We start from the raw sequence: 13,488 nt of genomic DNA on the forward strand, positions 1-13,488 counted from the left end.
TTATATTTCTGAAATAAATAAACAAGAACATAAAACATGGGATGATTAGAGTATCTCATATTATATACTTAGTGCCAATATTAAGGGTAGGAAAAGCCATTACTTTTCTATAGAAAATATACTTAAGGATAAATTTTTGAATTTAGAAAGTTTCTGAGTAAAATTCACAGTAATTAGTCCACCGTGAATATGGATATCTTTTTCAGAATTATAATTAATTTCAACATGTTTATTTTTCCCCATGAATTAATCAATTCAGATTTGTTTGGCCTATTTTCCACAGAAGTGCCCAAGTTTGTATTTATGTTGTTTTTTTCTTTTTCTATGGTTTTATTTGTTTGTTTATTTATTTTTGTATGGATATAGTAGATGTATATATTTATGGGAACATGAGATGTTTTGAAAAAGGCATTTGATATGTAATAATCACATCAGGGTAAATGGGATATTCATCACCTCAATCATTTATCGTTTGTTCTACAAACAATCCAATTATATACATTTAGTTATTTTTAAATGTACAATTAAATTATGATTGACTGTAGTCAATCATAATTGTGCCATCAGATCTGATAGCACCAATTGTGCTGTCAGATGCCAGGTCTTATTCATTCTTTCTAACCACTCTTATACCCAGGAGTCATCCTCACTTCCTGCCCTCCCTACTCCTCACTACCCTTCCCAGCCTTTGGTAACCATCTTTCTACCCTATAACTCCATGGATTCAATGGCTCCCATAAATAAGAACATGCAAAGCTTGTCTTTCTGCACCTGTCTTATTTCACTTAACATGATAACCTCCAGTTCTATCTTATATTTATGTTTAATAGTGGTTTGTCATTATTATTTTTATAAATTTAAACTCATATTAAATGATAAGATATTGGCATTTGTGATAAGTAATCCATGAGGATCATATCATTATTTTACTGAACAAAAAAAACCTAACAATTAATTCCTAAAATGGTTTTGATCAGTAGTAATATTATATAATTTACACAAAATAAATTCAAATATCCATTTTAATAGTTAAATATTAACCCTTTTCTAATTTGTTAGGCTTGGATAAAGCTTTTCAATACCACGTTTCATACCTTTAAAATGAATGTCATCATAGTCAGTGAATTTATTTTACAACTACCTAATAAACTCTGTGGTTATATTTTCTAAAATAATTTTTTTTTAATACTGAACTGAGTCTTTCCTATCAAATAGTCTTTCTTACTTGTGTTCACATTGGCAGTATCCTGTGGACTAGTTAGTGTTTCTTCAGCAATATTTAACTTGTAACTAGAAATCATGCTATATTTGACCAAATATTAAATCAGTTAATAGCAAGCTGAATAGTTTGATTTTAATGTCTAGTTTCTAAAAAGTGTACTACAGATATTTTCTTAATAGGCCTAAAGCCCCAAATCAAGCAAAACCTTATTTAAATCTGTATAACAGGAACTAAAATAAAATCAGTGTTGATGTTGGTAATAATTTAACTTTGCATAAGCTTACTACTCTTTTCCTTTCTTTTGACTTCAGATGCAATAACAGAACCCAGTGTGCAGTGGTGGCAGGTCCTGATGTTTTTCCAGACCCGTGTCCAGGAACCTATAAATACCTTGAAGTGCAGTATGAATGTGTCCCTTACAGTATGTATATTCCTGTACTTTTCTTGGAAAGAGAAAATATATTAAACTGTGTTTTGCATGCATTGACAAATATTCTCTATGAAAACATAAATCACATAAATTAAATGAAAAAATAGGCTAATATTAATTTTAGAGAATCATAGGCCCTCCCCGCCATCAGAATTAGATATTGCCTACCCTGTCCTACAGAATTTACTTTTGATTATTTCTGTATATGAGTACCTATTCTAACACACTTTTCTTAATTAATGCAATAATATTAAACTTTAGAAAAAGGTTGGGGGAGTGTTATACCAATCCTCCAGGTCCAAGCAGATAAGAAGTGAACATGATCAATACAATTGTATATATAATATGTAGAAATTGTTAAATTTTAAATTTGATAGAAAAATTATATCTAAGCTTCATCTGCTGTCTACATTTTGAGAATTAGAAATATTCTCATCCAGAGAGAGTAGATCAGATGGAAAGAAAATATAAAGATTAAAAGAACTAAAGTACTCTTTAGACTATATGTTTTATAGTTTCAAGAAGTATGTCTTTGCGATGTTTTTGTCAGATATGGTATATGTCAACAACATTTTTTTTTTCTTCAGGAATAATGAAGAATCAAAAAATATAAAAATGAAACATTTTCTGACTTTCCCACTCAAAATAAGAATCACTATCTCAAAAAAATTTATCTAACTTGTTAATTATTTATGAGATTCTTAGTGAAAATCACTCAGAAAATTACGTATTCTCATAATAGATATTTAGTTATCCCAGATATAGAAAACACCTGGGATCAAAAACAAATCCTAAGTTTCAACTTCCTTTGATGTTTCATAAGAGGCAATGTATCTGGGGATCAGCAAGTTTACTTTTGTAAAGATACTTCTAGGCTTGCCTCATTCATGCTTATTAAAGAAGCAGGACATTATTCATGAGCTGGAAGTATACATACTTCAATAATAGAAATTTTGCCAATAAGAGATGAATTGAAAATTTAAACTAATAATGAAAACAATTGAGAGAAAATTTCATTTAGCTTCATTTATAGAATGAATGATTAGAGAAAGTTTATCTCATGAAGTTTTATAAGCTGATCTTCATTGTTATGAAAACACCTCAAAGTACAGTTTTTATTGATATCTCATTTAGGTTATGCTTCTTATATTGTTATCTCTGTAGGCCCCTCTATGAAAAGATAAAGCCCCTACTGACCATTATTGTTCACTAGTGATATTTTAAAGAAATAAAATGTGTAAACCATCTTGGAATTGGGACAGTTATACTTGGGTTGCATAATAAGACCTTTGTGAAATATAAAGATTCCTGTTCTACAAAGGCATTTTATTTAAAAATCCAATAAGGTGTACCTTGCTTTTAAAGACAGTTTTAGCAAACTTACATTCATATTTTTATGTTCATATTTTGAAACATAAAAGCTGAAGTAAAATTTCAGACTGTGGATTTTATCATAATTTTTTTAAATTAAAGAATTTCACAGCTGTCTTTTCAATTTCCTGTATTCCTTTAGAATGTCTTTGAGGATAGCCACTTCAAAATCCTCTGCCAAACTCATTCTGAAATATCGTCTACTTAAATCACTTTAATATAAGTAAGAACTTGCTCATACACTTTTGCATAAAAGGATTATGGTTTACCACAGATTTCCTCTGTCTCATAAATTTTTGGAGACGGGCAATTTGGTTCCTTAATATCCTATATTTATAGGATTCTGATAATCCTGAAAGTTTACTAACTGCCTTAGAAATATGTCTATATTATATCAAAATATTTGTCTGATAATTTCATTAAATAAGAATTATACAGCAGGTATACCCACTTGCCAGTTTATACACTGGTTTAATTTATAAGTTGTAGCCTGATCGTGTCTGTTAAAATTATCTGGAGTATGTTTAGTTAAAAGTGTAATGCAGAATTGGAATTCATTTAATAAATTTAGCATGATTTGAAAAGAAAATAATCCAAAAAAAAGTATAAATCATGAAATAAAATATAGTGACTCATTTGAAAGGTAGATTCATTTAGGAGAAAGAACCAGAAATCAGAGAGCATGGGTGTGTTTGTTTAGTCTGTTTTGTATGCTATAAAGGAGTATCTCAGACTGGGTAATTTAGAAAGAAAAGATGTGTATTTGGCTAATGATTCTGCAGGATGTACAAGCATAGCACCAGCATCTACTCAGCTTCTATTGAGGCCTCAGGGAGATTTTACTCATAGTATAAGGTGAAGGGGGAGCAGGTACATCACATGGCAAGACAGGGAGCTCCCAGACTCTATTTAATAATCAGTTCTCATATGAACTAATTACCATGGAGAGGGCATCAAACCATTCATGGGGGATCTGCCCCCATGACCCAAACACGTCCTATGTGGCCTACCTCCAACACTGGAGGTCACATTTCAACATGAGGTTTGGAGGGGACATACATAAAACCATATCATTGGGTTTAGAATACAGTTTGATTACTTGACAAAAATCTAGGTCCTTTTCCTGGATCTCACCTTGTAGACCTTCCCTGATCTATTAGTAAATCCTGATTTATAACAACACTGAGCTGTTTTTCCTTTCCTAAGCATAAAATCATGACTCTTTAATGGTGAAAAGATTTACTTATTTAAAACAGTTATAGTTTATTGACACTTAACCACATGCCATTTTCTTCATGGATAGTGTTTACATGCATAGTTTATTTAATATTCACAAGATCCTCCCTGTTACATGTATCACCATTTTTCTGAAGAGGAAACTGAAGTTCAGTAGTAAGTGAAATGTGCCATGTAAAATGTAGACTAGCTAGAGAATGGCAAAGACTAGATTTGAGTCTGTTTCTAGTACCTCTTCTCAAGGACCTAGCTGTATTTCTCTCCATAATTGTTTTTTATTTATATTTTCATGAGCTATTTAATCTCCTATAATATTTTTAACTCATAATGGCATGTGGTGAAAGAAAGTGCTTCAAGAGAGCACACCCTTTTTCTTAGTCCTTTGCCTGTTTATTTTTAAGGTGTTTTTGTTGTTTTTCGTAAAGCAGCTGAATCATTGCAAACTTTTATTCTCCCACTTTTTGAAACTTTATGGTGTAACTAGTTTGTACCCTGAAAATACTACTTGCAATTTAGAATGAGGCTCCTAAGTAAGGTAGTTATTTTTAATTACCTGTATTAGAGAAAATCTGTGTGCTTAATGATATTTTTATGATTCTTGATAAGAGATCCCTATTTCATTAGTGTGATGGAAACTTTAGGCTTAGGATTTAATATTAATAATGGAAATTTTTCTCATTAAACAACTGAACAAACAAAGTTAGTTTCTGTTTGTTTTACAGTTTAGTAATATCCATTTCTATTTTGGATTTATGGCCACATACTTTAGTGTTTATAGTAATATATTTAGAATTTATGAATGTTTTCTTAATATTGATATGTGGAAGAAACATTATTGTTTTTTTTCTTTAGACATACTTGTGTGTGTATGTTTGCATGCCAGTATTCATTTTTAAAGTGAGACTTTTTCGTGGAAAAAATGTAGAAAAACAAAATTTATAGAAAAACATAATAATGAAGCATATTAAAGGCAATGTAGACAGAGTCAATAAAGTACATTGTATCACACAAGAGAAGTAAAGTTTAAAGTATCTGAGAAAACTTGCAATAATTCTTGCACAGAATTTTAGGAGTCAGTCACTAAATAGGTACATAATTGAACAATGACAATTTTAGAGGGGTCGTAGCTTGAATCAATCAAATGATATGATGTTTAAAGATGCCAGGTAGAAAGAAAATAAGAGCTAATTTTTAAACTGTTTACCGAGACCACCTTCTTTGAGTGTTCTGTACTCATTTTTTCAATCACTGAAGTTATATTTAATCTTTTCTAAGTCTTACCTTCTTAGGTCTGTTCTGTATTTTCTTGTTTGGGTTCACAGACACACTTTTTCTGACAAAATTTAGAGCAGATGAATCAATACTTTTCTCTCTTCCTGGCACACCTTAGTTCCAGTGTGACTTTTGTAGCCTTTGCCTTTTCTTAGGAGGTTTGATATTCTTCCTTAGTGGATATTTTCTCCCCAGGAGATGACCCAAATATTCAAGAGGTTAAACCTCACATTTACCAGTGACACATTTTTGTTCTTCCATCTTTCTTCTTCTTCTCACCCTACCTCCTTCCCTTCTGACCTGATTTGAGATTGAAATTGTGGCATCTAGAGCTGCTTTCATTCAGCAGGGTTACAAGGATGACTTGTGTTAGAGAGAAAACAATAAAACAACTAACTACCTACTCAGAGTATTTCTGAGCAAAGAATCTTTACTTTGTATCCTGCTGACAAATTGTCTTTCTTGGGAGGCATACAATTTCACGCACATTACACTCAAAAGGTGTTTGTCTTCTCTCACAATCCAGCTTTTCTATTCAATTCTTTCTCTTTTTTTTTTTTTTTTGGAAGTATAAAGCATATATTACATATTCTAGCAATCTTCTCTCATGATGAATTTTCTTAGGAAATTGTACGCAATTTGGAGAGAAACTAGAAATGCGTGTTTGATTAAAACAACCTTGTTATGGCACTTAAGACTTTCTCACTAGTCAGTTAGCCATTTGAATAGTTGTGTGCATGATGATCTTTATGAGCAGGCATGAAAGATAAGCATTATTGGAAAATTGATATTTATAAATAATTATGTAACTTTCATCTTTTTTACTAAAAGAAAAATATATTACACATTTAGCATTTAAAATAATCTAAATATTTAATTACAAATAATTAAATATAGTTTTGCAATTAATGTCCAAATGAGTGCATATTTAAATTTGTACACATTTGGTTCCTGTTATGTAAATAGTTACATATTTTTTAACTCATCGTGCTGAAATTAACTGATATTTTTAATTTTAGAAAGATCACAAGGTATATTTTAATGCCTAGTGCCTTTTTCTGATTCATACGTACAGTAAGTAGACAGTCAATAAATATGTATTGAAGGACTGGAAATAGAAAGAAAAATTTTGTTAAATCGCTTCCCCAAAAGCACTGTGTTCATTGCCAGAATAAACACAAGAGACTCTTGTCTGCAAATAAGACTTTACTAATTCAAAAGAACTATTTTTAAAAATATACATAAATAAATTTTAGTTTTTCTAAATTCCTTGGTGATTGTGGTCCTCAAGTATACCAGCAACCAACTTTTTTTCATATTAGTATTATTATGTATGCCTTTGTATAATATAACAAGTATTGTCCCTTGTTTAAATATTACTCTCTGTAGCAGCTGTATAATTCTCTTTAGAATTATATTTATAACAAGAGCAACAAAATGTTCTTTTCTTCTCTGCCAATCCTCTCCCTTACCACAGTTTCTTCCCTCCAAATAATTCCTCTCTCCTTCACAGTATCTTTTACAAAACAGATGATTCATAAAGCTCTGGGAAATGAACCAATGATTAATTAATAATTTAAATTCTGCTTATATGCCAAAAATATTACATATTCATAAACATTGCTATCATCATCCTGTTTAGAAAACAATAAGCATAACTGGAGTTACTTTCTTTCTTTAAAAAAAAAATCTTTTTTGTAGACCCAGAGTCTCACTATGTTGCCCAGGCTGGTTTTGACACAGTCTTCCTCCCTCAAGCAATCCTCACTCCTGGCACCCCAAAGTGCTGGGATTACAGGCATGAGGCACTCTGCCCAGCAAGTATACTTTCTTACAGGTTCTAATCATAAACTCCCTCCTACCTTTGTTGAACTGCTTCATATGTGCATGGAAATTGTTCTCAACTAGATTATATTACTTGCTTGTGAGACCACTTTCTTTTATCTTCCTTTCATTCAACATCTATTGAGTACCTACTGCATTTGAGACACTATAATAAAATATTAGGGGTCAAAAACTAAGATAAAGATTCTGTCCTCCCTCAAGGAAGTTCTGTCAAGTGGAGCTTAGTGTCCCTAAATTTACAATGTTAGCTTAAGCAATTAAGTGTTTCACATTATAAATGTACAGAGAAGGCACACCGATCCAAAGTGGCTGACATTTGACTAGGATAGTGGTGTTGGGAATAGATGTCTTCACAGACACTCTTCTAGAGAAGGTGACCCTTAGAGAGCTGTCTTTTTTTTTTTTTTTTTTTAGACAAGGTCTTGCTCTGTCACGCAGGCTGAAGTGCCGTGGCACATTCACAGCTCACTGAAGCCCACTGGACCTCCCTGGCTCAAGTGATCTTCCATCTTCAGCCTTTGGAGCAGCTATAGGCACATGCCACCACACCCAACTAATTTTTGTATTTTTTGTAGAAATGGCATTTTTCTTTTTGTTACAGTCTTTCTGCTCTTTAGCTTAGCTAGGTTCAAGTTTTTATCTCACAACCAGGAAGAATTAGGCACATGTATACTGGAGACTAAGTGGAGTAAAATTTATAAAGCAAACAGAAAACTCTCAGCAATGAGGGGATACAGGGGTGGTTTCTGTACCTGAAGATGAGAAAGTCCCCTATGTGGCTGAGTCTGGGCTCTTTTATGAACTAAGAATGGGGAGAATGTGCTGATTGGTTTCTGAGTGAGCAAAAAAGGTTAAAGTGAAGACACTACTCAAAGGTGGGCATGACAGTGTAGAAAATCAATCAGGAAAGGGTAGGTATATGTAAAATGGGTGAAGGGTGGTTATCAGAGGAAAGCGCACCAAACAGGAAGTCAAGTTCTCAATCCAGTCCAAGGCTTTAACTAGTAGCTTGGCTTTCAGGCTTAAAATGTCTTCAACTTGGAGGTAGGGTTTTACTGGGGATCCAGCCCTACCTGCCTAGGCATTTGGCTGCCTCCTGCTGCTCTCACTTTGACCAGGTTGGTCTCGAGCTCCTAGGCTCTAGGGATTCTTCCACCTTTGCCTCCCAAAGTGCTGGGACTACATGAGTAAGCCACCACACACTGCTCGAGCTGAATCTTAAAGTATGAAATAGACTTTTGTGAGAGAAGAAGGGCAGTCATTTTAGCAGAGGGGACAAGATAGGTAATAAATTGCATGGAAAATGTAAAACCAAAACCATTTGATATTTGCATGAAAAACAAAATGCAAGAGGGACAGAAAATAAACCCATAGATGGGCAAGGCAGAAATCTTGTACTTCTCTTTATACTGTGATTCCTCTGGACTCTAGTACCAATTGCAATGTACAACATAGAGAAGGTAGTGAACCATGTCTGAATGTCATTAATTAATATATTATTAAGAAATGTTTGCTTGAAAATCTGAGAAAACCAACTTTGGCTAGTTTAAGTTAAATAAAGCAGAGGTTTTTATTGGGCAAATACATAGTGTTAGTTCCAGAAACAAAGGGGTAAAAGAAGTGAAAAACCAGGCCTCTAAAAAAGTGAGAGCCAGTGATCTAGAGAGAAAGAACCCCTAGACAGTCTTATCAAGACTCTGTGTTCCCTCTAAAATCAATTCCTGAAATAATTTAGGCTGGGATATAAAAACTTCCTGAAATCCAGTAGTGGAGTATTGTTACGAAGGAAGAAGAATGGGCTGGTAAACAGCTAAGCTTATGTGTGACCAGGAAGGATCAGATCCCCGTAAAGACTTTAGAGCAAAGACTGCAGGGCAGTGGTGATGGGCCAGATTCAGCCTGCCACGGGATTCCCTAGGCCTCCGAAACACCTAAAAGTAAGATTTAACATGAAGTGTGGAGCAACACAGACCTTGTGTTCCTTTGTGCAGCGACAGGCTAGCACTGATTTGGTTCTGCCCACTTTGAGTGGTTTCTTTCTTTTCTGTTTGCTATATTTTTCAGTAATTCATTGTACTGTATTCTAAAGGTTCACCTGAATAATTTCAGATGTTTCCTTGCTTCTGAAAGGTATTTAAATTTGCAACTGTTCCTCTAGAGTTTCATTCTAATAGATGTAAAAGCACTCTGAATTGTTAGCCCTTTTTTTTTTTTTTTGAAACAGATCTCTCTCTGTAATGCAGGCTGGAGTACAGTGGCACAATCACAGCTCACTGAAACCTCTACCTCCTGGACTCAAGTGATTTTCCTCCTCAGCCTCCCTCCCAAGTAACTGGGACAACAGGCATGCACCACCACACTTGGGTAATTTTTAAATTTTTAGTAGAGACAGGGGTCTCACTATGGTGCCCAGGTTGGTCCCAAACCACCTCAGCTTCCTAAAGTTCTGAGATTACAGACATGAGCCACTGTACCTGGTCCATTGTTTTCTTTTAATTCTCAAAAGCTAGTAATACGTTCTCACAGCAACAATAATTCTATCAAAGAGGTTTATTGCTGCCTACTGTGGTCCAATAAGTGTGCTAAATGCCAGTGAAGGTGCCAGTCCCACTGGTAATGCAAATAATGAGCACATGAACCAATACATGTAAATAATCAAAGTTCATGATAAAAGAGAAGAAAATAAATATGATTCTGTGATAAAGAACAATGAAGGGACTGACTTACAGAGGGTGTGATGAAGGGCAGCTCTGAAGAGGATATTTGAGATCTGAAGAATAAGAATGAGATAAGCTAAGAGTCTTGGAAAGAAATTTCAAGGCAGAGAGAACAGCTCCAAGGATCTTGGGGTAGGGAAGAGGTTGGCCTGTTCTCATACGTGGTAGAAAGACACTGTGGCAAAAGTCCAGTTAGATGAGGTAGACAGGCTTGGAGAGCTACTAACCGGCAATTCGCACTGTCACCACTACTGATAATGAAAAGCAGTTTTTTTCAAGTTTCTAGAATCTATTGAGAATCAAAATATGTTCACAGAAGAAAACTGAATAAACTGACCTTCTCCTTCTAATATATATTGTAGAAAATATTATATTATACTACAGTAATATGAAGGTAAACTTACATCAAATAAAACATACATCAGATGGTATCAACATCTAGATAAGATTCATATAGGCTTATATTAGATTAACAATATGTAAATATACACTTAGATACTAATTAGTAAGGAATCAAGATAAATTGAGAGCATTAAAAATTAATCGGATTGACGGAGTTAGGAAAATATTTGGTTTAGGAAGTAAAACTCTATTATAGACATAAATAAAAGACTGAAGGCATTAGCTCAACCATGCTCATTTAGCTTTATTCAGAATAGTAAAATATAGAACTTATGAACTTAAGTTAAATTTAAATAAATTTTTGTAACTTATTCAAATCAAACAGTATAAACATATGGGATTAAAATACCTTGTTTTAAAAATATACCACATATAAGACAGATAGTAAAAAACATGCAAAGGTAAGGTTTTTATCTCAAAGTATCTGTTGCTCAAAAGATCTTGTAGAAAATATGCTGTGTGAGATCTATTAAGTAAATTTCCAGATAAAACAGTTCTAAATAAATGTAAAACATGTTGTGTGAGATCTAGGAAGTAAATTTCCAGATGAAACAATTCTAAATAAAGGTAAAATTGAGTAAAATGCTATATATTAGCATTGTTGATTTTCTTCTACTCCAATCATCAATCTTATGAAACTCAAAATTTTAAGTAATTGGTTTAGAAAGCATTTCATTATCCAAATACTTATTAAAAATATTTGTTTTAAATTGACACATAATTGTACACATTTGTGGGATACAATGTGGTATTTCTATATACCTATACATTGTGTAATGATCAAATCAGGGAATCAGCGTATCCAGCACTTCAGAAATTCATTTGTTCATGATAAGAACATTCAAAATACTCTCTTTCATCTATTCTGAAATATACAATATTGCACACAACTGTGCAATAGAACAACAAAGCTTATCCTTCTCATCCAAATGTAACATTTTACTTGTTGACACATCTCTCTTCATTGCTCCCTCCTCCCCATCTTACAGCCTCTGATAGTCACTGTTCTACTCTTACCTCTAACAAATCAACATTTTTAGATTCCACATATGAATGAGATCATGAGGGATTCTTCTGTGCCGGGCTTATTTCACTTAACATAATGTCCTCCAGGTTCATCCATATTGTCACAAATGACAGAATTTTGTTCTTTTTTTGTTTAAATTTAACAAGATATCTCATTATAATTAGTAATTAGTAAAGGAACATCTATGTTAATACTTTTGTTTATATTTTGGAGAATTTATCAAATGGCAGGGTATCATAATTCTTGTTAATACCATAACATTTTTAATTGCCTCATTTTTTTCCAAACCCTTTCATATAACCCAAAGTTAAATAAATACTTACTATGTGATAGGCTCAGTAAAGTTCCCCCAAAGAAGTCCATATTCTACTCTTCAGAATGAATATGTCACCTTAAATGTCAAAAGAGATTTTGCAGTTGTGATTAAATTTATTTTATTGAGACGGGAGATTATTCTGGATTATCTGAGTGGTCCCAATCTAATCACAAATGTCCTTATAAGAGGAAATCAAGAGAGTCAGTGTTGGGAAGGGGATATACGACAATTGAAACAAGGGTGGAGTGGTATACATTGAAGATGAAGGAAGGAGCCACTAGCCTCTAATAGTTTCACTTTCTAAATAAAGATTATTCATTTCTAATGCATTATTTTTAAAATGTAAACGAATACCTTCTCTGTTATGGACTAGGGAAGGGTGGGATGTACAGTACACCATTATAGATAAAAGTTGTTTTAATTTCATTTATGGATAGATTAAATTCAAGGCAGACCCAAGTCAAATTAGCGTTTAACAAAGTTTATTTTTCCTATATTACACTCATCTACTATTTATATAAGGCAACAAAAATAGTGAATGGACAAAGAGTTGGTTGTGAATATATGTGTTAGATTAATGGGATGAATAAATGTAGTGAGTTTTCTATTTATATTTTCTCGTATCTTCAAACAAGCAGAAAATTTTCACAGTAACTGACTTGTAAAACTTGAATTATCTGTATATTTGTTTGACTTACAGGTCTGCTTTGTGTGTATTAATTTGATTTTACCAACATTTTATGAAAACTTAATTATGTTGAAAACATTGGCTGGGCACGGTGGCTCACGCCTATAATCCCAGCACTTTGGGAGGCCGAGGCGGGTGGATAACGAGGTCAAGAGATCGAGACCATCCTGGTCAACATGGTGAAACCCTGTCCCTACTAAAAATACAAAAAATTAGCTGGGCATGGTCGCGCGCGCCTGTAGTCCCAGCTACTCAGGAGGCTGAGGCAGGAGAATTGCGTGAACCCAGGAGGTGGAGATTGCGGTGAGCCGAGATCGAATCACGCCATTGCACTCCAGCCTGGGTAACAAGAGTGAAACTCCATCTCAAAAAAAGAAAAAAAAAAAGAAAACATTGTATGAAGTCCAAATTCGCAACCACCCCATGATACAAACATGATTGGTTCCTAACTTCTAGAAGCATATAGTTTTCTCATCATTCTATCATCATCCAAGTAATTATATCCAGATAGGCTCAAAGGCTGGGAAAGGAACTCTATACCATTTGGTTCTTTATACTGTATATCACAAATGTATGTTTTCTTCTCTCTATGGCTAATTGCTTTTTCTACTTTGGCTAAATAAAAGAAATACAGAATAGAATAATAAGTGATTTGGAGAAAAAAGAAGTGGCTGTTTCTTATTATGTCTCTATGGCAAAGACCTATTTTAATTATAATTTATTTCTGTTTTAGGTCTGGCTACATTTTCCCTGTCTTTGCCTTATCAATTTCCCTCAAGCGCTAGAGAATGTAACTTAGTGGTTAAGAGTAAGAGCTTTAGAATCAGCGTTGAGTTTGTGTTCTAGCTTTGCCAGTTACTAGCTATGTTCTAATGAAGTTACTTTACTACTCTGAGTGAATCCCTTCACTTAGAAAATGGAAATGATAATCAATTGACATAGTTTCTGTGAAAAATTAAAAT

General features: G+C 33.4%; 1 protein-coding gene across 18 annotated transcripts in view; it reads left to right on the forward strand.

Annotated features, from left to right (window-relative positions):
* Positions 1-13,488, forward strand: part of ADGRL3 (adhesion G protein-coupled receptor L3) — an 837,546-nt gene that overhangs the window by 468,365 nt on the left and 355,693 nt on the right. For all 18 annotated transcript variants that reach the window (XM_064367447.1, XM_012453251.3, XM_064367451.1 and 15 more), the window contains one exon: positions 1,534-1,643. In XM_064367447.1, the coding sequence (XP_064223517.1) occupies positions 1,534-1,643 (110 nt within the window). The remainder of the gene's footprint in view (positions 1-1,533; positions 1,644-13,488) is intronic.

The sequence above is a fragment of the Aotus nancymaae genome, unplaced genomic scaffold (genome assembly GCF_030222135.1).
Source record: "Aotus nancymaae isolate 86718 unplaced genomic scaffold, 86718_ANA_hifiasm-v0.15.2.pri h1tg000006l, whole genome shotgun sequence".
NCBI classification, from domain to species: Eukaryota; Metazoa; Chordata; class Mammalia; order Primates; family Aotidae; genus Aotus; species Aotus nancymaae.